This window comes from Nicotiana sylvestris, chromosome 2, assembly GCF_000393655.2.
Source record: "Nicotiana sylvestris chromosome 2, ASM39365v2, whole genome shotgun sequence".
NCBI classification, from domain to species: domain Eukaryota; kingdom Viridiplantae; phylum Streptophyta; class Magnoliopsida; order Solanales; family Solanaceae; genus Nicotiana; species Nicotiana sylvestris.
In genome coordinates this window covers 2,285,316-2,313,167 of record NC_091058.1, presented here as the reverse complement: position 1 = coordinate 2,313,167, position 27,852 = coordinate 2,285,316, and the positions used below count along the sequence as shown (strand labels likewise).

The 27,852-nt window shown below is 37.7% G+C and overlaps 3 protein-coding genes across 3 annotated transcripts; 1 reads left to right on the top strand and 2 right to left on the bottom strand.

The window, feature by feature from the left end:
• The first annotated feature begins 1,436 nt into the window (after positions 1–1,436).
• Positions 1,437–6,195, top strand: LOC104249566 (kelch repeat-containing protein At3g27220-like). The gene is made up of 7 exons (XM_009806006.2): positions 1,437–1,848; positions 2,403–2,588; positions 2,705–2,934; positions 3,805–3,975; positions 4,959–5,064; positions 5,178–5,384; positions 5,770–6,195. Exons 1-7 carry the CDS (start codon positions 1,648–1,650, stop codon positions 5,938–5,940), a joined length of 1,272 nt encoding a protein of 423 aa, XP_009804308.1. The 5' UTR covers positions 1,437–1,647; the 3' UTR covers positions 5,941–6,195.
• Positions 6,196–6,393: 198 nt separating this feature from the next.
• On the bottom strand, positions 6,394–12,482 carry LOC104249565 (COP9 signalosome complex subunit 3-like). Its single transcript, XM_009806005.2, has 11 exons — positions 12,199–12,482; positions 11,506–11,621; positions 11,162–11,408; positions 10,485–10,542; positions 10,268–10,357; positions 9,732–9,797; positions 8,207–8,296; positions 7,880–8,038; positions 7,681–7,802; positions 6,904–6,976; positions 6,394–6,825 (listed from the first exon to the last, which is right to left on the bottom strand). The coding sequence occupies exons 1-11, from the start codon at positions 12,393–12,395 to the stop codon at positions 6,757–6,759; spliced, it is 1,287 nt and encodes a 428-aa protein (XP_009804307.1). The 5' UTR covers positions 12,396–12,482; the 3' UTR covers positions 6,394–6,756.
• An 8,033-nt stretch (positions 12,483–20,515) lies between these two features.
• LOC104249563 (sister chromatid cohesion 1 protein 2) lies at positions 20,516–27,185 on the bottom strand. Its single transcript, XM_009806003.2, has 13 exons — positions 26,778–27,185; positions 25,432–25,717; positions 25,263–25,300; positions 25,152–25,195; positions 24,512–24,570; positions 23,912–24,435; positions 23,584–23,695; positions 22,947–23,083; positions 22,380–22,870; positions 22,168–22,204; positions 22,033–22,054; positions 21,764–21,896; positions 20,516–21,008 (listed from the first exon to the last, which is right to left on the bottom strand). The coding sequence occupies exons 1-13, from the start codon at positions 26,899–26,901 to the stop codon at positions 20,886–20,888; spliced, it is 2,130 nt and encodes a 709-aa protein (XP_009804305.1). The 5' UTR covers positions 26,902–27,185; the 3' UTR covers positions 20,516–20,885.
• Positions 27,186–27,852: the final 667 nt, after the last annotated feature.

Below are 27,852 nucleotides of genomic sequence, written 5' to 3'. Positions count from 1 at the left end.
GGCGAGTCCTTTTATGGACGTTTACTTTGCTAATCCAATTCGAAATTGGATTCAATCAAAGACTTCCATTAATATTTTATATAAATAAATATTTGTTATATATATCACATATATATTTCAACCAAGAGATATAATTTAATTTTTATTCCAAATAAAAACTTAAATTTGTTCACAATATTAATTATATCATATGTGCTAGCAAATAATACAATAATATTTCATTTGGACTAATAACTAAATCTATTTGACTAATTAAATTCCTTAATTTAATTATCAAATAATAAGTTAATTAATCCTTTAGCAAAGATCAGAACACTAGTAAGTGTGCGACCCCATAGGTTCAATACTAAACCGGTAGTAAATTGATCACATCAATGTACTAATCAAGGGTGGCGTCTAGTAACACTCCTTAACGACCGGATAGTATGAAGTATACAATTTACTCTCAAGAACCAGTAGAAGAATAATGTACTAATTCCTTCTGTCCTTATAGCTCTAGATCACCCTAGGATATGGTTCAACTGTCAAATCCTAATAGACGACCAACTATGTGTTCATGTCAAATATAATCGATCATTGAATGACCTAAGAAACTCATTTCTTCTTTCATTCAATTGCCCTGGCTAAGGTCTTAATTTGGCCGTTTATAATTCATGACAACATGGAGCTTAAACTCATTACCAAGAGTTGATAGATTCCATCTTGATCCATCAATAATTCTCCAAGTATTTAATCGTACCCAATATCCTTTCAACTATCGCCCTAGGGCCATAGATGTCTGGTATCAAAGCACAATAAATAATTTGTCAATTACTACGACGATCTCAGGTCAAAGGAAACTGTTACATCACATTCTTCAAGAGAATATCTTATTGACAGTTTATGGTAATTCTAACCATTAGGATTTATCCACTGAATCGGTTCAATGATCATATCTCTATATGCATCATCTATCTATGTGATTTAGTTAATGAGATCAACTAATCTTTATCCCATAAAGACGATCACATAAATATTGATCTAACCGGATTACTAATGTCCAAGTTAATAATCCTATGATCAAGAACAAATTTAGATTAAATTATAAGAGACTTTGCTCTCATTATCATGATCTCTATCACGATGACAAATCTCAAAATTTAATCAAGGACCTTATCAAATTAATCAAACAATTAATTAATAACTATGATAAAAGAATATCAGGTGCCATATATATTTCATATCAAATAATGTTCACAAAAATATGTTCAAATCATCAAATATGATATTGGATCCAGGCATATCTACTATATCCCTAACACTTTCACCTGTGTGGTTTCTAAATATAGAATTTTTTATGTAATAAAGAATAAGATAAATTCTATGGCAAGGAATATTCAGGTAAAAGAGGAAGGAGGAAGATAGGCAGTGAACCAGAAATAAACTAAAGAAAAAGAGAGAGAGAGAGAGAGGCTGTAAACCAACGGTGAAGCAAACAAGCAAAGAGAAAAACCATTAGCGCTCGCGCTTCTTCCTCTTAAACAATCCTTTACACTAATTATCCTATCAATATATCAATGCTATCATCACAACAAATAATGGCTAATTCCATTCCCTCAGCTTCTATATTATTACAACATAATAATAATAATAATAATAATAATAATAATGGTAAGATCAGTAGGAGGAAAACACAGTTTCTCAAAACCCATTATTCTTCTTTTAGCATTTGTTGCTCTTCTTGGAATTTCCTTAACAAGGGATTTTCGTTCTGCTTCTTCTTCTCCTTATATTTCCCTTGCTAGCTCTTGGGCTCGTGATAAATACCGTATTGTTACAGCTAATGTCTCCAATAATGGCTCTCCAAAGGTTAGTCTACAAAAAAAATGGCTTTCTTTCTTAGGATTTGGGTTGTTTTTACTTTGTCAATTTTCTCTGTAAATGCCAATATTATAAAAAGCTGTCATTTTTCTGATTTGGGTTTGTCATTTTTCTCTGTAAATGCCAATATTATAAAAAGCTGTCATTTTTCTGATTTGGGTTTGTCATTTTTCTCTGTAAATGCCAATATTATAAAAAGCTGTCATTTTTATGATTTGGGTTGTTTTTAATTTTCCATGTTTCTATGTGAGTGCCAGTATAGTAAAAAGCTGTCAATTTTTGGTGCTTGGGTTGAGTTTAATTTGCCATTTTTCTCTGTAAATACCAATATTGTAAAAAGCTGTAATTTTTATTATTTGGTTTGTTTTAAATTTGTCATTTTTCTTTGTGAATGCCAGTATTATAAAAAGTTGTCATTTTTATGATTTTGGGTTGTTTTTAATTTGCCATTTTTCTCTGTGGAATGCCAATATTACAAAAAGTTGTCATTTTTAGTATTTGGGTTGTTTTTAATTTGTCATTTTTTTGTGTTTGTAATTCAGGAAGTAGGAAAAAGTAATAGGGATCGTTACCCGGAGAGAGCATTAGCCATGACCTATGCTGATTTGCCTGCTCCTGAATTAAAATGGGAACAAATGCCATCTGCACCTGTGCCTCGTTTGGATGGGTACTCAATTCAAATCAAGAATTTGCTTTATGTTTTTGCAGGATATGCAAATTTAGACCATGTAAAGATTCCCCTTTTTTTTCCTTTTCCTTTATTTGTGGTGAATTGGTAGAGTTAATAGCTTGAAATCTGAGAATTGGGAAGTTAATATATACTATGTTTGTGTGCTTGTTATAGGTGCATTCTCATGTTGATGTGTACAACTTTTCAACCGATTCATGGACAGAGAGTTTTGAAATTCCAAAAGATATGGCGAACTCACATTTAGGGGTGGCTACTGATGGAAGATACATATATATTGTGACAGGGCAATATGGTCCGCAATGTAGGGGACCTACTGCAAATACATTTGTTTTGGACACAGAAACCAGAAAATGGGAAAGCTTGCCACCATTGCCAGCACCGAGGTATGTCATATGTGTCCTCACTGACTATGAGCAGAACACCTATTTTATTGATAGAGACACCCTATGTATCATAAGTTTGTTACCTATGTGTTTCTTTTTTTTTTTTGATTTGCACCGGGTGTCTGAGTCTCTAAGAGCCCCGACTAATCCCGGGGGTGCACAGGCCCTCGGCAAGGAGTTTCCCGCAAGTGCACCACGGTTAATTCAGGTTTTACCCAGACCGATGACCCTTAATTCAGGTTGTTACCTATGTGTTTCTTTTGTAACATTAAACCTAGATAGTCCTATCTTTGGTGATCACAATATGACAGTAAATAGGGGTTGTTGATATAATATCAAGGCGCCTAATATCAATCTTATTATCATTTGCACGAGTAAGAAGCTGATGTATTTACACGGATTTCACTCGTTCGGTGTACAAAAATAACAACTATGCCTCGTCTTAAACAAAGTCGTGGTCGGCAATATGAATCATCACTTCTTTCTTTAAGCTCAACTCATATCATCATCATTGCCAAAATAAAATAATAGAAGTGAAAATAAGTTAAATATATATAAAAATGATAGTAAGAATATTAAATAGTCATAACATTAAAGGTCCTCTTAACAAATTTAAAGGCTATTCCTAACAAGTAAGTATCACCTATATGGATCTTTTTCTTCCATTGTGTCCTATTTCTTACAAATTTGTTGATTAGCATCTCGAGCGGGCTCCTTTGTTTAGCATAAAGAAATTGTCTTTGTAGCAACCACTAAACTATATTTCAGGATCCTAATTAGCATCATATCATAGTGATATAATATTGAAGTAATAAATACTTTAAGGAAGTTTGATACTCAAAAATAAAGTACTGAATAGGATATTTTCAGGTATGCACCAGCAACTCAGCTTTGGAAAGGCAGACTCCATGTGATGGGTGGCAGTAAAGAGAATCGTCACACTCCTGGGATAGAGCATTGGAGTCTTGCAGTAGCAAATGGCAAAGCCTTAGAGAAGCAATGGCGCACTGAAGTACCCATTCCTCGTGGAGGACCACATAGGTCTGTTCTGTTGCTTTTTTTCTTACACCTTCTTATGCCAGCAAGTATCACTTAAAAAACTAAGGCTAATGCCCCTTGTTCCATTTAATCACGGATTTTATGAGGAGATTTAAAGTTAATACCATGTTGAGAGGTCAAATGTGTTTCAAGATTGAGTTTGAAAATGTTCAATAACATAAATTTTGGTGGTCAATCATATTGTCTAACAGGTCATATTGGTTCATCTCTTCTTCTTCTTCTTCTCCTTTTTTTTTTTTTTTTTTTTTTTTTTTGCGTAAAACAATAACGACCCAGCAAAATCCCACAAAGTGGGGTCTGGGAAGGGTAGTGTGTACGCAGACCTTACCCCTGCCTCGATAGGGTAGAGAGACTGTTTCCGATAGACCCTCGTCTCAGGAAGATGGATATAAAACAAGGGACAATTCATCAGTATCGTCAACAGAAACTATAGAGATAGTAATAGCATCATAAAAATTATAAAATAGATGACATGCAATAACAATAACCAGCAATTAAGGCCCGGGGCTATGAAAAACAAAAAGAATAGCGTGGACTCAACATTGACCACAAACCGTCTAAGATCAACCCTGTCAAACCCGCCTCATCCCCGGTATGAAGTAGAAGGTATCTATATTAGTTCATTCTCTTGCATAATATCTAGCACTTAGTTTGCATTTTGAGTAAGAACCCTCGTGATTCACTTGGAGTATCTTAGGGATGGAAGTAATGTAAGTTCTTAACATGGAATGATTTGTCTTTGTTCGTGCTATTTTCAATTAGAAGACGAAAATGTGCTATATCATCTTATTGTAAGAGTTTATAACTCGGAACAGATGCTGCAGATATCCATTTGTTCTTATTTTACATGAAAGACATAATTCACAATGTGAGAATCAAGGTCATCAAGTTTTCTTCAAAAATATAAACCCGGTTTCTGAAGTGCAGTGTACTTCAAAATCTGATTATGAAACTATTCCGTACAGGGCGTGTATTGCTGTTGATGATCATCTTTATGTAATTGGTGGTCAAGAGGGTGATTTCATGGCCAAACCTGGCTCCCCTATCTTTAAATGCTCACGAAGGTTCGAGGTATTAAATCTTTCGTATTATTATTTCAGTTTGATCTGCTGGTTTTATCTTCCTGATTTATAGTGAAAGTTTTTTCCAGGAAATCACTTTAATTTCTACATCTGTGGCTTCAGGTGGTTTATGGTGATATTTATATGCTGGATGAAGATATGAAATGGAAAGGGTTGCCTTCTATGCCAAAGCCGAATTCGCACATAGAATGTTCTTGGGTTATTGTAAATAATTCTATTGTTATTGTTGGAGGCACAACAGAAAGGCATCCTGTGACCAAAAGGATGATCTTGGTTGGAGAGGTGTTCCGATTCGACCTAAACACACTGGTAATATTCACCTGCTTTGTACCACATATAGCGTATGTTCATCATTTGACTAATTCTAGGAGGATCTAGAATTTAAATTTAATGGGTTGAACATTTAAGATTGTCCGCATTAAAGTCATTGTACTATTAAAATTATGGGTTCATATTTAATATTTATTAAAATTTTTAGGAGATATCTATATTGTGTGTCGAAAGTTGTGGGTTCAGATGAACCCGTAGCTAAAGGGCTACATCCGCCCTTGTACTTATGCTCGTTCCCGCCTATACTTGGTCTTACATAATTATGAGAAACATCTTTAATATGTTCATTAATCACTTGGCACACTTACTTGGATAGTAAAATCAAGATGAATTTGTAACATTGAGTTCTTTACTATTTCTACAGACATGGTCTGTCATCGGAAAGATGCCATACCGTGCAAAGACGACATTGGCCGGTTTCTGGGATGGATGGTTGTATTTCACCTCTGGACAGCGGGATAGAGGACCAGATAATCCACAGCCCAGGAAAGTAGTAGGAGATATGTGGAGAACCAAATTGAGATTGTCGCACTGATAACTGATGTGCTACCAATTCCTAGCGGCCATGTCGCTTTTCAATTTTATTGAATGCAAGGGTACCTTCATTCAGTGCTAAAAGGAAATGTTAGATTTGTTGGTTAGTATCATTTTGCCTTTTGGATTTTATGTAATGTCAATGTTAGGCTTTTACCATCGATGAATGTGGGGGATGTCGCGAGTGTAAATCCTAAGGAATTATACTAGGGTTGTTGTTTGTCTGAAATTTTTGCAAAGTTAACCTTTCAAATTATACGGTTTCCTAAACTTAATCTTTGAAAGAAAGATGTGAAAATCTGGACCTCGAGTTTAAGCCATGAGAATGATTTTTTTTTTTTTGGTAAAGAGCACTTCCTCGCAACACGACTCATAGTTAGTCGGGACAATTCACATTATCTACCAAATCATTACCCAAAAAAAAAAAAAAAAAGATATGACCTACCCATGTCTGTCGTAACCCAAAATTGGTAGATCTTTAACCATTCAGAAAACTACTACTTGAGATACTAGAACATCAACGCCCACCAGAGAAAATGAATCTGATCCTCCTAGTCCTAGGCTCCCATTGCAAGGAGAGAGTATCCTTCTTGTCAGATCAAAAGAAACTAGAGCAAGCAGTGCAATCTGCCCCAACAAAATGAAACAAAGCGACAGAGCAAACAAGCTTGATACTTGCTAACTGAACCAGGAGTTAACTACAACTATTTTCTCTTACTTTTGGTGAGGGACACAGGAAATAGAATTTGCTTATACTTCAAATGAACAGATCTAGCATCATTTGCCATATTTACTCAGAAGCTGAACTTCGCTTGTCTCACATGGGGAATTTCTGAGGAACACTATCAAAATCATCAAAATCAAATCTCTGTTTCTCCCTACCGACCTGCATAGCAAGTAAACACAAATTAAATTTAGAGAAAATTACAGAGTTAGTGACAGAGGATTTTAACAAAGTCTCTACCTTTGCTAGGTACATAGGATCACATGACATAAGTTCATCCATAGAAGTCAACTTTTTCGACAGCACCATAATTCTGCAATAGAAAACAAAAGGCATACATCACTGCTGTTTCAGATATCTTTGTATAGCAATTGATAAGAACACTAACAATAAGCAGGATTCACATATTGTTGGTTCTTCAAAACATACGTATGCAGGGTGAGAGATGTCTATGACGAAGAGTATCATAAGTCGATAGAAAAACCTCATCCTATGCACTGGATGAAAATTCTTTACCTCAACCTACTATCAGTAAATGATGCAAATTTCAATTCTTCTCCTATGTATACCCACTTCAACTACAAAATTTCAATATCACCCTCCCCTTACCCACTAACTTTAGAAATGCCTCCTTGTGTGGGCAAATGGTGCAGATATACACGTGATGGATGGAAATCGTTATCCCTCTATACACATCATATCATTCAACATTATTACCACATGCAGAAGATTAACCTCATTCCAAATCTATTGGGAAGTTCTGATTAAACTGTATTTTAGATGCCAATCAGTATTCAGTAGCAGTCGCCACCACATTGAACAGAAAAAATGACAGCCTAGTTACAAGAAAAAACATAGACTTGATTCTGAAAGTAATCTAAAAAGGAATATGAGAACATATCAAGTTCTTAAGAGTCATAGGCGTAATTATTAGGATACATCGCCTAATGAGCTGCTTAAGGGAAATTAAATTCTTGGAAACTCGATTTCCAATGACCAAAATAACATTAGTCTCACCTCTTGATTGATGAATCGATGTGTTCAATCATTCCACATGTTTTATACTGCTCAGGATCCTCCAGAAATCTAACCATACCATCCTTCTGGTTGATCGTTGCATATATCTCACCATCTTCAATCTGTAACCAAATGCAAAACATCAACATTTCAAGATTCAGCCTTGAAGACTAACACAACCCAGTAGATCTCCACCTACCATCTGAAGCACATGCATTTCTGCCTCTTTAGGGCCTCTTAGCTGGACAGTGTTAGCAATATCTTGGAGGGAGAGTGTTAGGTATGTTTGAGTTAACCGCTGAATATTGCGCTTATACATAGAAGACACTACTTGCATCACTAATCCGAGATTATTGTCCTGAAAATAAGGAAAGGATTATCGAAATTTACACCTTTCACCAAAGATAGACTCTCATGAGGAGTATGAGCTGAGATACCAGATAAGAGAGCTTTACTATGCATCCATGCTTTCATCTTAACACCTCGAAGATAAAGAAATGCACCAGTGTGACCTCAGAGAACTTACAGTTTCAAACTTTTCCTTGTTTGTCTGAACAAATGTTTCAAGCTCGGCGATTTTACCACTGCCATAACTACTTGCCAACTCCAGGTAGGGCTGCTCAAAAGGGAAAAATAAACAAATAAGCAGATCATACCAGGTGTAATTTTCCCCAGAAAAGCGGAAGACTATTTAGACAGACAATAATTATAAGTAAAAGCCTGCTCCTAGCATAAGAGGTGACAAATCTTAATATAAGAAACAAAAATAGAATTCCGATATCCATAAAGGTTAACAAGTCAGAACTGCAATGCGGAAAGTGAAAACTAACTAAGCAATTTTAGCAGACAAAAAACTTAAGAAAATGTATGCTTACTAGTCCTCCTTATAAGACTTCATAAAAGAAACGTAGGATTCTCCCGATGTCATTAGCAGTTAATAGGCCAGATTACAACAAAAATAAAAATTAATTTAGCTGGTATTTTGAAATACACTCACTTAGGTTTTTTGTGTTCCAAAACAAAACAAAGGCCAGCAATCTATTTTTCTTGCATTAACTGCCTAATTAACAGCAACTAAAATTACATGCAATGAGTATGTCAACAAACCGAATCATTAACTTAAATGTAACATAAAAAGGAAGTGCATAAGCTTGTCCATGTTATATTCTACACAAGAAGAGCATACATGCCAGAGAATTGGCCTAGATCTTGTTGTCTGCTCAATCTCTTTCCAATTATACCCTAATCAGATTTCTACCACTCTCAACTATGATTTTTTTTTTTTTTTTGATAAATCAAGTTTTTATTGTATTAATCACCAAGATAGCGCCAAAGCATATGTACTTGTGAACGTAGAATATTCTCGGTCTCCTGTCAAGCCTATCCAAAAATGAGTTATTCCTTTAAAGCAAAAAAATAATTAATAAAACAAAAGGAACGTGTTAAAGGTCTTAAGCTGCTTTCACTCCTTGAAATATCCTCCTATCTCTCATTTCGTCCAAAAAAAGAATGGCAGACTAGCTCTCCGTGCTGCTTTATTCCCGCTCCCGTTATACCTCACCCTCCAGCTTGCTATAGCTTCTAAGAGACTAAGACTACCTTTAGGAGGGCCACTGACTGTCAAATAGAGAAAAGACTACTGCCTAAAGCTGTTGCAATACCAACTCAATAATGATTTGAAAGGAAATCTCATAACTTGAACTAGCTATACATACAAGCGAGCACAGTTTTCCTAAATGCCATGAGCCACGAAAGGTGCCACTTCTTCAAGCTCCTTAATTTATTTTCATCAGTTTAACTTAATGTTGTTAATTTGAAAGCTCTTGCTGTATGTTCTCGTTTCAATTATCCCCACTAATACCGATTTAAATGCAATGCTTATATTTTGAAACATCACCCAGATCAATACATCATTTCTAATACCAACTGTGTGTGCTCAACAGATCTTGCATTGTCCAAAATCAAACGAGGAAAAAACACAAATTCCATTCATTGTGCTGCGAGCAGATCATTGCTACTTGGATCCAATGTTTGCACAATGACATAATTACCTGAGCGTAGGTCTTTAAATTCCTTTGAGCCACGGACGAAGTGTACTTCGGAAAGCTGGTAGAGAACTGCCAGTTGAAGTAAACAACAATTTAATCAGGACAATGAAAACCAGGCAAGATGAACAGCACAAACATGGTCCCTCAGATTCTCTTTCTTTTATTGGTGTGTGTGTGTGTGTGCAGAATGACGATGAGGACGTGAGGTGGATAGGTGGTGTTTACATGAGATTTTCTAAAACATGTTTTCATATCCAATCCAATCACCAATCAGTTCTCACTACATGGCCTAGAGCCCTAGACTACCCTAGGCACCAAAATGATGACTCTTTCTGTTACACCTAAATAAGATACACGAGCAATCGTACCATGTCTTGAAAAAAGAAGGTTATATTTGATGCCTGCTCCGTCCTCAGAAAAGAAACCCACATAAATCTTATAAACTGCCCTCCAACAGAGATGTCTCAACAAGATAGTATATTGCTCACAGGAATTATTATACAATTTAAAGCAAGTAAAAACAGTCGCAAAAAACGAACCTGCCCAAGATGAATCAGTGAAACCAAAATGTACTTTTTGTAAGCTTCAACTGCTATTGCATTCAAAGTAGACATAGGTGCTGTCACAACCTAAAAGCAAATATCAGCAAGAATCAGCATAACTAACAGTCATATTCTACACAAGGCAACTTGAGATTATGAAAAAACAAAAGCAAATACCAATAAAAGAAATTGGAATGAGAAAACAATCACATACATTGTGTAAGAGTTCCAATGCTTTGCGGAACTGCTTTTGTCCAATGCAAACCATCCCCCTGTTATTATGTCAAAATTATAAGACATATCGACAACTGTAAGACATAAATCCATAAATATTGCATGATTAAAGATCATGTATTAGGGAGCATTAAATTATAAATGTTTTAAGTAACTCCGTGTCATTTTCAAATTGGTGCATTCATTGTGATTCACATTCCTTCTCAAACCCCACAGTCTCCCCCTTGCCATGATGCACTTAAATGAAGGACCTCTAGTAATGGTGACATCAGCAAAACACATGATTGAGGATGGGGGTGTTAAAAGCTTTGTTGTTGAGACTTGTGGAGCTACACAATGTCAAGAGAGACAGAGGTAAATAAGTAATTCCAATATCATAGCACATCCAACACATAATTTAAGTTAATGCAACAAAGCCCAAAGCTGAGAATGACAAACCCATTTGAGCACTATTGAATTCTTTGGGAGATTGTTGAACCAAAAAATATTTTGGGAGATAATTGACTGAAGTACATCATTTTATCCTTAGTAGACGGGGCCCATTATCCACCGTGTTCAGAACCGAGGGCCAGAAAAGAAAAGGGGAAATTTTAGCAAGAGGGAAAGGACACACGAAGCCACCACAACCGAAATGAACTCAAAGCTGAAGCTACTGACCCGTAGTAACAATAAAGGAAAAAATCCCGTGGCTGATCAATCTCATATATGTCATCCTCCAGCACAGTGATTCCGGTTTTATAGCACTTTGCTAATACGCAAAGAAGAAGAAAATCAGGATGCAATGTCGTCAACTGCTCAGATGAAGATTGCAGTTTGCGAACAGCAGTCAGCATTGAAGCCACACCACGAATTGGAGCTTCCAGCAATATAACTTGATCCTTAAACCTTTTACAAACAGAAATGACTGGAAGCACAAAATAACGGACAAGCCTCAATATAACTCATTCCATAAACAGGAATATTCACAAAAACAACCTATTGCAGAGATCAAAGGAATTTACATTTATCAGGCGCCAAACGAATTTGCTCTGCAGCACATGAATTGATAAATCTTACGACAGAAACAAGCAATTCATTAACTTGCTCCTTTGCAGCTGGGAAAGACATGCACGCCTCCCTGTTATAGTTAACAAACATAACCATATGAGCAAAACACACTGGACAAAGTACAAGGGTTAATTTCACCTATAGTCACTCAACTTTTTGTTTATTGCACAAATATCACGAAACTTTTTTTGGTAACAAACAAAAAGAACAGTCAACTTTGCCCAAAGTATCACAGAAAGTCACTGGACAATTTTTTTGGCAACCAAAGAGTCATTCAACTTTGCCTAAGTATAACATAAAACATCTCTTTTGTTACCTCCAAATGATTTTCTGTGACACTTAGGCATAGTTAAGTGACTTTCTGGTTACATAAAAGTAGTATAGTGACTTTCAGTAAGAACTCTAGTTTTAGCGACTTAGTGCAATAAACTGAAAGTTGAGTGAACAATGCCTGCAATATTGCTGTTAAACACACACTGCGCACTATCCCACAGATGGTTGAATTCTGTGATAATATAGATTACGTAATCAACTAATTAATCAAGTCTGCCTCAAATCCAAAATTAATAAGGGAATCCTCAAACCCTAAAATTTGGGAACAAACACATAGTACTCCTAACAGATAAGGAGGAAAAAGGGAAGTTTACAGGATATAGAGGAAGCCGAGGGAGTGAGTGTTGGGGTCAAGTTCAGCGAGCGAAGAGAGCAGACGAGCGAAGTCGGAATGGAGAAGCTCTTCCGATTGTTTGAGGAAGTTGTGAAGCTGAGTTACGTCTGATGCATTGCTCGATAGCCCTTGGATTTGAGCCACCAGTGATTCTACTGAATTCATGTTCAGATTCATCTCTTCTTACCAACGAGCTATGCAACCAACTGATCAAAGGACGATATCAGCGGATTTTGTTTTTTAACTCTGTGATTTTAAGCTGAAGTACCGAGGCTACAATTGGGCCTAAGAAAGGATTTTTTATTTTTTATTTTTTATTTTTTATTTTTTATGTCCGGAGTCTTTGACAACAACAACAACAAACAATAATCCAATAAAACTTGTAAGGTCTAGATGCGTGTATGCAGACGCGAGCGGACAAAGAGCCTATTTTCAAAAGACCCCCGACAACTATAACTTTCAAGAGAAACCCTCGACAACTATAACTTTCAAGAGAATACTACTTGATTGACTATTTTTAAGCATGTACAGAACTTTTATCTTAATAACATAATCTCCAAATGGTAGATTGTTGATGAGAAATGCTAATGAAGTGGTAAGTTTTTTATTTTAATAGAGCAGTTTTGAAAATATCTTCTAGAATTTCCTATAAGAACATCTATACAAGCTTTGCATAACTATCATTTAGAAAATTAACATATACTCATAAGAATTTGCTTCTAGTTTGACAGTCGACTAATTAGCTTTTAAAAGCACAGCTAAAACTTTTTTTTTTTGGTTAAAAGGGATATTTATATATAGCTAGTTAGCAAAAGACATTACACAGATGAGGCATTGTTTGGGTATTGGAGTACCTCTACTGCAGAAATATTTTCTAGAATTGTTTCCATATTACAATCCACAAAAAATCTAACCGAGTCAGTTCCTAGGATGTCTGCCCAAAATACATCATTGGCAAACATCGGAGGAACTAGTAGAATACTAGATCTGTTCAAAAAGGCTGCCTTTGCTGCTTCCTTAGCTAAAGCATCTGCCACCCTTTCTGCTCCCGGTAAGTGTGCTTCACCACGCCCCTGTCCATCCTACATATTAATGACCTACATTACAAATTATAGGATCATAAGTGAAGCTACCTGTCATTAGCATTTGGATAATTTCAGTTGAGTCAGTATTGATTTCAAGGGGAACCAGGTTATTTTGTTCCGCAAGTTGGAGTCCTTTTAGTAGGGCCTTCAATTCTGCCATAGTATTGGTTGTACGGGGGATATTCTCAATAAACCCCATTATCCAATCTCCATTGTGGTTTCTAAAAACTCCTCCTACTCCTCTTATCCCTGGATTCTTTTTGGCTGCTCCATTTGTGTTCAGCTTGTAGAATCCTCTTTTTGGTGGCTCCCATTTGGTTGTGATTTGATGAGTTATCTTAGTGGAACCATTTTTCGTCAACACGAAGTATTCAGTGGCTTTGGAGATGGTGTTGGAAGAGTTGGTAAGTTCTTTTTTGTTGTTAAAGAGATTGTTGTTTCTAGTTAACCAGATGTGCCAGAAACATACTTTCCCAGAGAATGATGCTATTAAAAGGCATATTCCTAATTGAATTCCAGGTTGTTGGCCACTGGAGGACAGAGAAACTTGCTCTCTACTGGCTATTTTCATTAGAAACTTTGGAGAGGAGGTCATTCCAAAAGAGTACTGCATTAGTACACTCAAAGAAAATATGGTCAATCGTTTCTTGGCCATTGTTGCAGTAAGAGCAGCAAGGATCACGGTTGACCCCTATTTTGTGGAGGTAGCTCTTTGTGGGAAGTCTCCTATGGGTAAGGAGCTAGATGAAGTTTTTTATTTTATTGGGAGCTTGGAGCTTCCAGATCCATTTGAAGGAACCTTCTTCATCTGTATCAAGGCTGTTGGCTGCCTTGCTTAGGAAAGAGTAAGTAGAACTGTTTGAGAAGTAGTCACTAGAAGTTAAACCCCATATGAGAGTGTCCTCCTTTGTAGGATTTGGGGGAATGAAGACAAAGTTTAACAAGTTTAGGATGCTGGGGGGATCTATTGTTAATGTGGATAAGTCCCAAGCCCCTGAATTGTAGATTGAGTTTACCTTGGCATTTAGGTCATTCTGAGTTAGAGGGCCCTCAATCAATTCCCTAATTGCCGGATGGTTGGGAATCCAGGTATCATTCAAAAAACTAACCATATTTTCTTTGTGAACTACCCATCTGCTTGCTTTGCAGCAAGTGTCACATCCCTTTAGAATGCACTGGCAAGTAGGAGACGGGGGTACCTAGGATATCTAGATGTTCTAGTTATCCAATGAGTGTGGCTCATGTTGTAGTACTTATGAATGAGGATTCTTACCTATAAACTATTAGTATTTTGGAAAGTCCTTCATACAAGATTTGTGAAAGCTGCTTTGTTCTTAAGGTCAGCTTTTTGGATCCCTAATCCTCCATCACCCTTCTTTTTGTGACCTTATCCCATTTGATTAGGTGCAATTTTTTCTTTTTAGGGGTGGTGCCCCATAGAAAGTTCCTTTGGATTTTATCAATTTGTTTGGTAACTTTGGTGGGCAGATTGATATATTGCATGACATGACTAGGAATGCTATTTAAGGAGGTCTTGGCCAGCACAGTTCTACCAGCTATGTTTAGGCAACTTGTTTTCCATCCAGCCAATTTGGATTGCATGTTATCAATTATTAATTGAAAGTCAACACTGGTTGATTTTTTGTGAAAAATGGGGAAACCCAGGTATTTTCCAAAGGATGTGGTGACTTGAATGGACAGAGAGTTGGTGAGGTTCTCTAGAGAGTCCTGGGATGTAATGGAGGAGAAGAGAACTTTGGACTTGGTAAGGTTTATTTTCTGGCTTGACTGATCATTGAAATTTTGCAGAATAGAGAGGATAGTATTGCAGTTTCTGTGGTTTGCTTTAGCAAAGAGGGGTGAGGTCATCTGCAAAGAAAATGTGAGATATCCTAGGGTCAGATCTGCTGATACTTATGGGTTGCCACAGATTGTCCAGGACAGCTTTATCAATGGACCTGGATAATCTTTCCATACACATTATGAAAAGGTAGAGAGATATTGGATCTCCCTGCCTTATGCCTGTAGTAGGCTTGAAAGATTCAATTTTTCCACCATTAACAAGAATGGAGATGGAGGAAGAACTAATGCAGGACATAATGAGTTTGGACAAGCCTGGAGGGAAATTAAAAACATGAATAATGTTTCTTATAAAGGACCACTCCAGCCTGTCAAAGGCTTTTTCAAGATCAATTTTGAGGATCATGTTGCCCTGATTCCCTTTCATTTATCTAAAATGAGTAATGTATTCCTGGACAATGATGGCATTGTCACAGGTTTTCCTGTTGGATAGGAAAACTGGCTTGGCTAGGCCTAATGATATGAGGCAAAAGTGGTTTTATTCTATTGACAATAATCTTAGTAATGGTCTTGTATATTATATTACATAGACCAATTGACCTAAAGCTTTTCAACATTGATGCTTAAGGATATTTTGGAATGATACATAGTAGGGTTTGGTTCATGGTTTCATTCATGGAGATGGAGGAAAAACACTTCTTGCAAAAATTTGTGATAGAGTTTCCCACTATGTCCCAGAATTTCTGGTAGAAGAAAGGGTGGAGGCCATCGGGGCCAGGAGATTTGAAGGGTTTATGGGAAAAGATTGCTCTTTTTATCTCACCTAACTCTAGAGGTCTGTCTAGTATGTCTCTTTGGGAGTCAGACAGAGTATAGGACATAGTGAGATAACTGGTGGTGGCCATTGGGGCTTGGGAGTGGGAGGGGTGTAGAGATCTGTGAAGAAACCCATTATGGCAGTTTGGATATCATGCTGATCATGGAGCCAGTTTCCATTCTCTTCTTTAAGAGAGAGGATTCTATTCCTTCTTCTTCTATTAAGGGTGGAGGTGTGGAAGAATCTTGTGCTAGCATCTCCCTCATTAAGCCAATTAATCTTAGATTTGAGCTTCCAGAAATCCTCTTCATTTTTGAGGATTAAGTTAAGCTCACTAGACAAATTGGTTTCTAGGTTTAGCAAATAGCTACTAAATTAGTAGTTAGGGGATCTCTGGATTCCTGAAATTCTAGCAAGAATTGATATCATGCTGATCATGGAGCCAGTTTCCATTCTCTTCTTTAAGAGAAAGGATTTTGTTCCTTCTTCTTCTATTAAGGGTGGAGGTGTGGAAGAATCTTGTGCTAGCATCACCCTCATTGATCCAGTTAATCCTAGATTTGAGCTTCCAGAAATCCTCTTTATTTTTTAGGACTAAGTTAAGCTCACTAGACAAATTGGTTTCTAGGTTTAGCAAATAGCTACTAAATTGGTAGTTAGGGGATCTTTGGATTCCTCAAATTCTAGCAAGAATTCTTCTCTTCTGATGGAAGATGTTACCAAAGGTGTCTCAGTTCCATTTGGTAACAATTTTTTAAAAAAATCAGTGTATTGGAGGAGAGTAGAGTGGTCAGAGAAAGCCTTATTGATGATGTTAGGGAAAAATGAGTGGCTAACCCACATTGACTCAAATCTAAAGGGCCTAGTCAGGTTGTTGGGTGATGATCCTACCAGGCTAACTTGGATGGGACAGTGATTAGAGTGGGTCCTAGGAAGGTGCAAAACAGTAGCCTCAAGGTACTGTTTGATCCAACCTTCATTTGCAAAGCATCTCTCTATTCTTTGTAGGATAAGAGAGGCCCTATTACTGTATCTCTTATTTGACCAGGTGTATTTTCTCCCTTTGTAACATATATCTAGAATATTACATTCATTTATACAGTTCCAAAATAGGTTACTACGACTAAGGGTTTATGGGATTGCCCCAAAATTTATCCCTAGCCTTTAAGACTTCATTGAAGTCTCCTCCCACAAACCAGTTGTTTGTGAGATTTTTGGAGATTGAAATTAAGTTCTCCCACAGAATTTTCCTATTAGCTAGAATATTACTTGCGTAGATTGTAGAGAAAAGACATGGAGAATAATTAGGAACTACATTCACCATTGCATGGATACCTTGGGGAGTGGTGGCCACCTCTTCAACATTCACATAGTCCTATTTTCATATAAACACAATCCTTCCCCCAACATGCCTATTGCTGGTGACTGGATAATCATGTCGAACTGGAGCTCCTATGCCAACTTCTTGTGCTTTGCCATTTTGGTTTCAAGAAGGACGAGCATGGCTGGCTTGTGCATCTTCACCATTTCCATACAATACCTCTTGAATTCAATATTGTTACCACCCCTAACATTCCATAAGATATAATTCATTAAGGGAGGTAGGGGTTGGAGGTGGAGACTCTCCTGAGGGTTCCCTGTTCCTTGCGGACACCTCGATGGAGACGGAGGGGTTTTCCTCTTGAGGCTCAAGACTAGGGTAAAATTCAGAAGAGTTTTGATAGGAACGTGAGTTTGGAGGGACACTAAGATCATTCCACACTTGACCATCGATTTGGGACATAGAACCACTAGCACCTCGCTGGTATTGAGACTAAATTCGATTGTGCTGACTAAGTCTAGTAGGAGCGAATCTGTTCGTAGGGGGCCGTAGATTTCTCCTTCCTCATCTAGCGTGCTTTTCTTTTTGAGGATTTCTAGGGCCTTGGAGACTCCCTTTTTTGATGTTGTTGAGGGGCAGAGAGGTTCTTTTCTCTCGTGGTGCAGAAGATGATGATATTTAGTGGGGTTGGGGGTCGAACATTACAAAGACTGGGTCCGCCGTTGGGTCCTCCGTCGCTAGATCAGGGAAGAAAGGTAGGGATTGGAAAGTTTGAAGCATTTGGCTGTTGAGTGTCTGGGGGTCGATGATTGGTGATGCACTATCTTTGTTCACCATCGTCTGCCATAGGAGAGGACCAAAGGCCGCTAGGGCTTTGTTCAATGCTTCCACAGTAACCCTTGCTAGGTGAGCTGAGTTTTGAACAATCATAGTCACCTTCTGGTTTCCCAGGGTGGAACTGTAGGTAAGGCCCTGCCCCTGAAGAGCTACCTCCAGCTAAGAAGCCGGTAGGTGGTCCGGTGGTGGTGGCAAAGAGGTGACGAAGGTTGTCGTTTGATCCTTGTCCATTTTTGTGCTTTTTGGTTTTACTACTTTGGGTAATGGGGGGGTTAACTTAAGGACTTGATGATCCATTAACACGCCATTTAGTGCCAAATCTCGGTTAGTGGAGGGGTTGCTGGTAATTGAGCCTGGGGAATGGATTGGGCATTAATTGTGGATCTATTGGAGTTGACGGTCTGTGTCTTTACACCTCAATGTGGGAGGGGTTCCAGATAGGGCACTTGATTGTTGTTGGTGACTGTTGAGATTTCCCCATTAGAGATAATCTCAGAGGAATTGGTAGGGGAAGCGTAGGTGAGAGGATTTGGGGAATTAGATGGGCTGACATCCTCCAATTGGGTAGGGGCCCAGTTGGAAAAACGTGGCTGGCCCCATGAGATCTTGTCGCAGATTGGGGTCTGTGGCCTCGATACTTGGGCTAGAGGTGGTGTCCTGATCTAGGTGGGCGTGATTGGGGTCAGTGGAGCCATCGGGCCCCGGTCCAGCTTTTCGTTGGGTACTTGTATTGAGCAGGGGCCGCGTTGGGGTAGACTGATGACGCGGGGTGGGGCTTAGTTTATTTTTTGGGCCGTTGGGCCTATTTTGGGGTTTTGGGATGGGGATGATTTTTTTGAATTGTACCGTATATTTTGAGTTTGAAGAAATTTACCTGAATTTGCATCGAACAAGTTTACCTGAATATGACCACCTTGTGTATTTTGATGTTGGCTAGTTGGCACAGTACCATTCTTATTGTTCGATCTTGCATGTCATTGCTTTCTCCTTCGTGGAAATGTGATAGTTTTCCGCTAATTCTCTTCCGTTCGTTCTACATTTTTCCCAGAGGTTTCCGGTGTTTCTTGAGGAGCTGTAGTTTAAGAAATCTGGTAGTTGCATCCTATTGAGGTGTGACCAATTTTGTCGCAAGACGTACAAAGTATCCCTTCTCCTTCATAGAACACTGCCTATTTATGGTCTCCTATTATGACTGAGGTTTCAACTGGTGTTTCCAGGGGAACTTGAATGCAAATACAAGCATAACGTCCCCTAAAAATGGAGGAGGTGCATTGGTCAATTTTTAATAACTTACCTAGCTTTCTTCCCACTTTTTCAAGAATGTCTTTATCATAGAACTCTGTTGGTAATTGCGGGAGGTGAATCCAAATGGCAGTAGATGAAAGGGTAGCCTCTTGTGAGACAAACTTAGGTTCCCATTTCCGCACTGACAGGAAGTTTCCTGAGATGAACCATGGTCCTAAGTGAAGAGCCTTAACCATATTCTCTTCTAAGCTGAATTTGGCTATGAAGAAGTCCCATCCTAGGTCAATCAAAATTAACTGTTCGGATGATTTCCATAGTTCAATCAGTTTAGAGCGAAGATAGTGGTGTGACATTTTTCGTCTAAAGACCTTGATGATTACGGAGTAGTGCCACGGGAGGTAGAGGCGTTGTTTATCATCCTGGGAAAGAGGAACTGAACCTTCAATGTTTTTTCCTTTATCCTTCTCTGGATTCGTGGGAATGTCATTTTCGTAATATTCGGTTTGTTGGGTTGCCGGTTTGTCTAAAAGCATTTCCTTGTAGGAATGGGTTGGTTGAAGCATTTAACGTCCATTTGATTGTGTTTGTCCAGAGGTTCCGGCGGGATATATGTTGTGATTAAGGAAGGGTCCATGTTAGGAAAGGGAAAGAGTGGGAGAGAAAAAAGCCTTAACTAAGTCTAAATTACTCTTAATTGGATAATATCTTGTCCCGCTAAAACTTAAGTACGACAAGTTTCGCATACCTATCTTATATCGTTTAGAAAATTAAAATATAATAAGAATCTGCTTCTGATTTGATGGTCGGTTAATTAACTTTTTAAAACACCGCTAAAATTTAAGTACAACAGTAATTCTAAATTTAAGATTATGACAAAGTAATATGACCAAAACCTACGAAATGTTTAAAATCTCTACCCAAATTGTTATTTAAGATGCCCTAAAAAACACTAGTCATGACGATCGAAATATTCAAGACTTAGCACACTACTTTGGTGCCACATAACGCCAGACCCCTGCTTGTTCATTACAAGAATCCCCGATTTTTGTTATATGACAATTCAATATACGTAGATCTCGTTCCAACTACTACTAGAACCCATTTTTACTCATTCAAATGTGCACAATAGTTCCACAGTCCATCAGTATTAGTAGGTGCAGTAGCTAGCAGTACTTGTCAAAGCGCTACACAATTATTGACAACAAATTCGAGTGATTTTTGCGAAATTTGCATTCATAAGTTAGAAGTTCCTACACATAATAATTTACAAAAATCTAACTCCACTCATAGAGTAGATCGTTGGATTCATCTGCCAAGTGAAAAAGCCGAGCCCAGAGCACAATGCAATCTCTCACTGTTCCTTTCTCTTTCACTCTATATCCTCCTACTCTCCCTGTTCACCTAACTACAGACTCTAAGATACTTGCAGAAAGGAATATGCAAGTGATTGATCCATCTACACTACTATTTACACACACTGCTCTAAGAAAAGGCGTAAACATGTGATTGTTTCCTGCACTACTATTTACCCACACTGCAACCTATGTTAAGATAGTTACAGATCAGGACTTTGAGTGGATGCCCCCCGCTTCAAATGTCTGCTTTAGTCTAGGAAGTTCTCGCAAAAGAATGCTACTATAGGCATCGTCCTGTCGCACGTCTATCCATCCCCCTGATTTCAGAACCTGCAAGAAAATTCAGCATAGTAATTACACAATATGTCTGTGCATATCGCATTGTGCAGATATATATAGACAAATGTATAAAACACATATAACGAATATCTACGTATCTACCCTATCTGACATTAGCATTTGGTAAGCTGCTACGCCAAGAACACGGACACGCCACGTCAAGAATAGTTAAGAGTAAGTACAGATAAAGAGAGATCCGCTGTGTGTGCAACCCAACGGTGCTTTACATGTGCTCTATAGGTGCAAATCTTTCAAGGATAAGTGGGCAGATGCTTTTTCAACCATAATAGAAATAAGGACATCAGGTTTAAGCATCAGTATGGAGCTCAAAAGAAGTGATCCAAATGGGACTCCCACGACTTCAGATTCAATTACCACCTCAATTCTAGCTATGAATTATCATTTGCTGAATGCTATTGTGAGGATCTTAGCTGCTGGATGACCACGTCACTAAACACCAAAAGATGCAAACAAAATAAAATAAAGAACACTCCAAGAAACCCTTTTCTCCATAAAAGAGGTTAAGAGAAAAGGTTTAGAACAGCTACAAGTGAAGCAAGCACATACAGAGGTACCAATAAACAAGTTAAACGGTTTGGAAAAGTTAAGGAGAGGAACATGAACAGAATGAATGAGTACAGACAACTGATCGACAGAAGGGACACGAACTCCTGCTCGAAAGCTCTTTAATGTATGTACCAAAAGTTGAAAGATTTAAAAAGCTTAATGGATGCCAGAAACAATACCAGTATCTCGTAGAATACCCTTGAACTCTGTTTCTTTGTTTTCCCCTTCAGAAGCGAGGACAAGTTAACAACTTCTACTTTCTCCTTGCCCTTTCGAGCAAGAAAGTTTTCAAGCAGAAATCTGGCAACTTTTCTGCATGCAAGAAAGCAACAGAATGAATCTCTAGCAAAAGCAGAAGAAAGAAATCTTCAGCAAGATTCTGGGAGTTGTAACAAAAAGATAGGGATAAGAGGGATAAACTGGCAGGGAGATCCCCCATTCATCATACCTTGTTCTCAAGGAAAAATTATCTGCAGCCAAAACAAGAACTTATAAGAATGGCATCCAACTAAAGTACTATGATCCACTAGATCATATTACCCCCTACCCTCCAAAAAACCTAAAAAGGACGGTACTGTCTTACATTTTTCTGAGGTATCCCCTTCAGATGAATTTATCTCCTGAAGAAAGAGGGCATTTGCAACAGTTAGCGCTTATTAGCATTAAAATAACAGATATGGATGGCAACACATTCTGATGAAACAAACAACAGATTAATCTTTACAATGCACTTCTATAACTCAATACAATCTCCTGCACTCAAGTCGGGAATCGGACTACTCAATCATGTTATACCTCATCCATCAAATCCATCTCCAATTCTTGAACCTCCATTTGGGGTGCTCCTTCTTTTGTGCTTTCAGTTGAACTTGCTGGTTCGTTGTGTGATCTAGAAATTCCTTGCATGTCATGAAATCTCAACGAGCTTGAGCCAGTGACAGGTGTTGCAGGAGCAATAGGTGTCTGTTCACCATCATATCTGAGTGTTTTAGGAGATTCTGGTATACCCACATGCAGAGGTGCTGCAGGAGCAATAGGTATTTGTTCTTCACATCTGAGTTTACCAGGAGATTCAGGTATGTCCTCACGCAGAGATGACAAAGGACCAATAGGTATGTCCTCACGTAGAGATGTTGCAGAAGCAACAGGCATTTGTTCCCCATATCTGAGTGTATTAGGAGAACCTGGTATTTCCTCATGCGGAGGAACTTCTACTGTTTCAGCAGGCCCATCCCTTGTTGATCTAATTTTGCAAATTGCAGATATAATATCAATTGAATCACCACCTGCATTGCCATGGTTGGTTAGTTAAGTTTCGTAAAACACGGAAATAGCAGTGGCAGCATCGAAAAGCTTACTCACAAGGAATTAAAGGCTCCTCGAAACTCTGAGGAAGTGAGGAAATTTTATGCACTTTCCGTGCAAGATAACTGGTATGAGGGGCTTTTCTTCTCTTGCATACCAAATCATTCGCATCACCGATCCAGCGCTTGTATACCCTGCATGGTTGGATTGTGTCACACCAATCTTTTCTAAATATGCAATGAACTTAACAAGACTTTGTAAAGAAGGTTACAACAAGAAGAATCATCAGCAGAAACCAAAAAAGCGGCTTTCATGGAGGGCATCCACAACATCATTATTGTCATACTATCATTTAAACAGGATACATTTGAAAACTCTCATGCAGAACTGCATGACATAAGCACAATAAGATGAATAGTACAAGTGTGAAAAGAGAGCATTTAAATGTTAAGACACAGAACTCAACACGCCACTGGCAACAACTGCCCAGATCTAAAGAAATTGAGAGCTCTAGAAGAAACTATAATGACTGTCCATTATCCTACATGCCAAAATCACTTTCCAAACTGCTACATCTTTGTCAGTTATCGTACTAACGGAACCGCAGAATGAAAAGCCTCATCTCTGCGAATCTATCCTGCATAAGATGTCTTAGTGCAGACCTTGAATAGTAAAAAGATAAGAAGGATCATACTCGTTTGAGATGACGATAGAATCATCAAATATGCACCTCCGCTTCCTTGAAATCCGAGTACGCTCTTTGGTAGCTGGGGTGCGAACAGATATGAAATCTGGTGATGTAGATCCTGAATTGAAAGAAAGTGATGTTGGTTAAATGACAAAGCAGTTTTAAGAAACATAACCTATCTGCTTAAGTATTGAAAGTGAACAAAATTAGATTTGTACCCAACAAGCTACCAAAAAAAATTGAAAAGGGGACTATGGTTCCTTTTTTCCTTTGATATTTTTTTTTTTTGGGGGGGGGGGGGGGGGGATTCCAGATAAGGATCCACCAGAATCACCTGAGAGCTTGATATCTGGGTGTACATCAATACAGAGGGAGCGATCATGTTCAGTCCGATCCTTCCCATTTCTAGAGGAAGATGCTTCAGCATTTTTCTTTTGTTGCTTTTCCACGGAGAATGATTCACCAACGCCTGCTGGTCCTTCATCATCTACATCCCCTCCTGTATCAGGGTGTTTTAAGAGCCCAATTGGCTGACGAATTTTCTCAGATTGTTGACTAATATTGGTTCCTGCTTCAGCGTTTACGGTAATCATTGGTTCTGCGTGTTCTTCCAATGATGACAAATGCTCCTCATTTACCAAGTTCCCAGCATTAGACTCTTTCATCTGCTCATCAGTCTGGTGATCAGCTGTCTTATCAGAGGTCATCTGAAAATCAAGGTCCCCAAATGTCATAGGTTCAAAGCGCTCTTCTAAGGAGAACCTAGTCCCATTAAGGTGCCACAGTGCTGCCAAGTGGCCTGAGCCAAGTGATGGGCGGAAGTGAACATCTTTGTCCATCAGATGAGGCGAACATACGCTACACCATGAAAAGTTAACACTCTTAGCACTAGAACTACAATGTTTATTAAGAGAAGTATAGAATCAGAGCATACTCTCTAACTGGAGTGTGATCTGTGGTCAAAGACTCTGAACGAGAGACATCTTCCTTGTACTGTAAGAAGCAGCTTAATTGTCATGTATGCAAGAAACTCCATAGAAAAGAAAAGGACAAGGAAGCAGTTAAGGAGAAATTCCAAGTAACTCATGACATCATTAGAAAAAACTAATAAAGGTGACCGGCACTAAACTCACTCTTATTCAAGTACCATTAAAAACTAGCAGCTTGATCAATCAAATTATTTCCTCAAATTGAACACAGGCACCACTAACACTTTCCGGAGCGTGTTCCAAAAAAAAAAAAAAAACAGTTACGTTAATAATGAAATATCTTGACAAGTACAAATCACACTGACCAGCAGACAACAATCTACAAATAGCAAACTGATACGATAATATGCGCTACACCAATCCAGGTGATCTAGTAATCCTCTAATTTTTGTCCTGGCAATGAGTTTAACAAGAACTACGGAATATCCAAGGAACAGAAGTATTTCTTGCTAAGCATGAAAGTGATAATAGTGAATATAAAGCAGAAAGTGAGGTATTCTGCCTTCTTTAGAAATAAAACCTAGTTAGTAGTCAGAGAAATATGCTTTTAAAAGACCAAAAAGTGATAATAAATTAAACGATTACCTTGCTAGATAAGCCCAAGCGTGTTTGCTCACTTCTCCAAGCATCTGATCATAAAGCAGAAAAGTTATAACCAAGTACCCGCGGATGAAAAAACACAAAGATGTACAGTACCTGAAAGCATAATTTCTTCACGAGATGCCACATGACCACTTCAAACCAGCATATTGCAAACCAAGATTGAAATGATTAACCCCAAGCCAACAATCAGGAAACCTTGAAAGGAAAAAAGAAAAAGAAAATATACAAATTGGCACTTGACAGCACAGTATACATATTTCACCTGCTTGCATTTTGATCTTCCAAGACTTCCAATTCAAAAGTATCCAGTTCAAATTTCTTTGGTCGTTTGATAAAGCAGTTAGGAGCACGCAGACCCTCAATCCTTAGAGCTGATAGTTTGCTAGTTGATCTCTTGTGAGTTGGAAAATCACCAAGTTTAACAAGAAAATGATTACAATCGTGTAGAAGATATTCTACTTTCTTCGAGTATATTCTCACCACACCCAGGAGCAGGGGACCTAAAATTCTGTAGGTAACCACAGGAGCTCCATCCTTCAGAATTTTATCTGAAAAAAGAAACAAAAGCAGTAAATGAGGCAAAAACAAAATCAGTCAAGTAACTGTTAACACTTTTAAGAACTACTTTTTAGGTGCTACAATTTAGTGCCCCAATCAAACAGCAACAAGAATCTGAAATCAAAAAGATGCAATGAGCATTTGATTACATACAGACACAGCAAATCGTGAAGATGTAAATTTTGAAAAAAAGAAAACACCATACCGAAATCTCATCCAAGGAATTCTAGAGATTTAACATTTAACACCACCTATCATCACCCAATTTTGAAGTAAAATGTTCACAATACAACGTAAAGCCCGGAAACTTTTTCCCCTGGCTTGGAGAACATGATTATTTTTCGTGTATTTACAATTTTTTTACAATGTCTCGCGAAGTCTGTGTTAGTATAACTATAGCATCGTTGCATCTAAAACATATTAGGTCACAAACTATGGAAATATCTGAATAACCAGTATGCCGCAATTGAATCGAATTAGGCTTTGTGGCAAAATAATAAAAATGAATAGCACTCAATTTAGGAAAACTGCCCAACCCATCCAACTTACTCTGGTAATAGAAGGCTTATTCAATGTACTGATCAACATATAACACAATGGGTACAGAAAGTAACTACTAGCTGCTATTTGGGACAGAAAAACAAATTACACGAGCTGTTCATTCAAAACCAATATAAACAAACAAATTTTTTTTAAGAACTAATTCAGCAGAACACCAATTTCCAATTCATCATACTATGGTTAGGATATCTAAACACCGACAGTGTAAAACATATTTACACCATCACGTCATTTAAAAGGTAATTGGAGGTAACTCTATTTAATAACATTGATCTATAACCTAGAACAAATGGTATATAACTTGCTATAACAGCTTAAATTACACTGATGGTGTAAAAAATTCGTTAGACTGTCAGCGTACATGACTTAAATCCTTTACTAAAAGGGTTTAAAAAAACCAGCAATGTTAAAAGACTACTTTTTAACTTCTTTCTATAAATGAAAAGGAGAAAAACAAGAAAGGAAAGAGCAGAGAAAAAGGAAACGTACCAACAGAAGAAGGGATGTTAGTTTGCTGAACTTGGTCCTTCTTGAGGCGTTTATGAAAATGAGCAGCAAACCAAATGGTGCGTAAAGCCCCCTTCTTTGAAAGTAGAAACTGTGAGTAAAACATGTTGTTTGTCTCTTTACCTATCTTAGCTTCTGTAAAAGAGAGAAGCAAATGCCTCCCTCTACAGTTCAAAATTCTGTGAAAATAAATATGTGTAGGAGATGAATCTAAGTGTAGGCTGTTGATATATATTCAAATTTCACAAGAGAATAACCGCTGCAAAAGGGTCTCACACAGAGAGGGAAGAAGAGGAGGAGGAGGAGTTGAGTTTTGAAGAAGGAAACGGTTCCCTTGTAGTGTGTCAGAGAAGTCTCCCAATTTTTTGTTGATTTCATTTTTCGAACCAAAAATCATCAACATGACGATATTGACCTTCTTTCTCTCTTTTCTGTATTTAAGGGGTCGTTTGGTAGGGTGTGTTAGAGAAAATAATGCATGCATTAGTTTTGTGTATTAGTAATGCTTTGTTTGGTAAACTTTTTCAATTTATATATAACTAATACAAGCATTAGTTATACACTCTATTTGGTATTATCCTATATATAGCTAATGCATAGAAAACCATGACATTAGCTATACAAAGGCTATTAATGCATGCATTTGTATGATTAAAGATAAAATTATCCTTAAAGTCCCTTAAAGACTATGGAGGGTAATTTTGTAAATAATTAAATTTCTTAAAAATTATGCAATGCATTTTAATTTTTAATACACCACACCAAACAATGCATAAGAAATAATCTCTGTATAACTAATGCTTACATTACTAACTCATGCATTACTAACCCCTGCATTACCAATGCACCTTATTTAGCATTATTCTTATACGCCCTACCAAACGACCCCTTGATAATTATCCCTAATACTATTTGATATTCCTTATGTTTTTGGTCGTTTAATAGTAAGTTGATACTCCCTCTGGTCTACTTCAAGTAATTTTTTGGTCTTTTTTATGTTCCACGATATTTGATTTTCTCTTACAGATTTTCGAGGACATGACCCTTGATAGAAAGG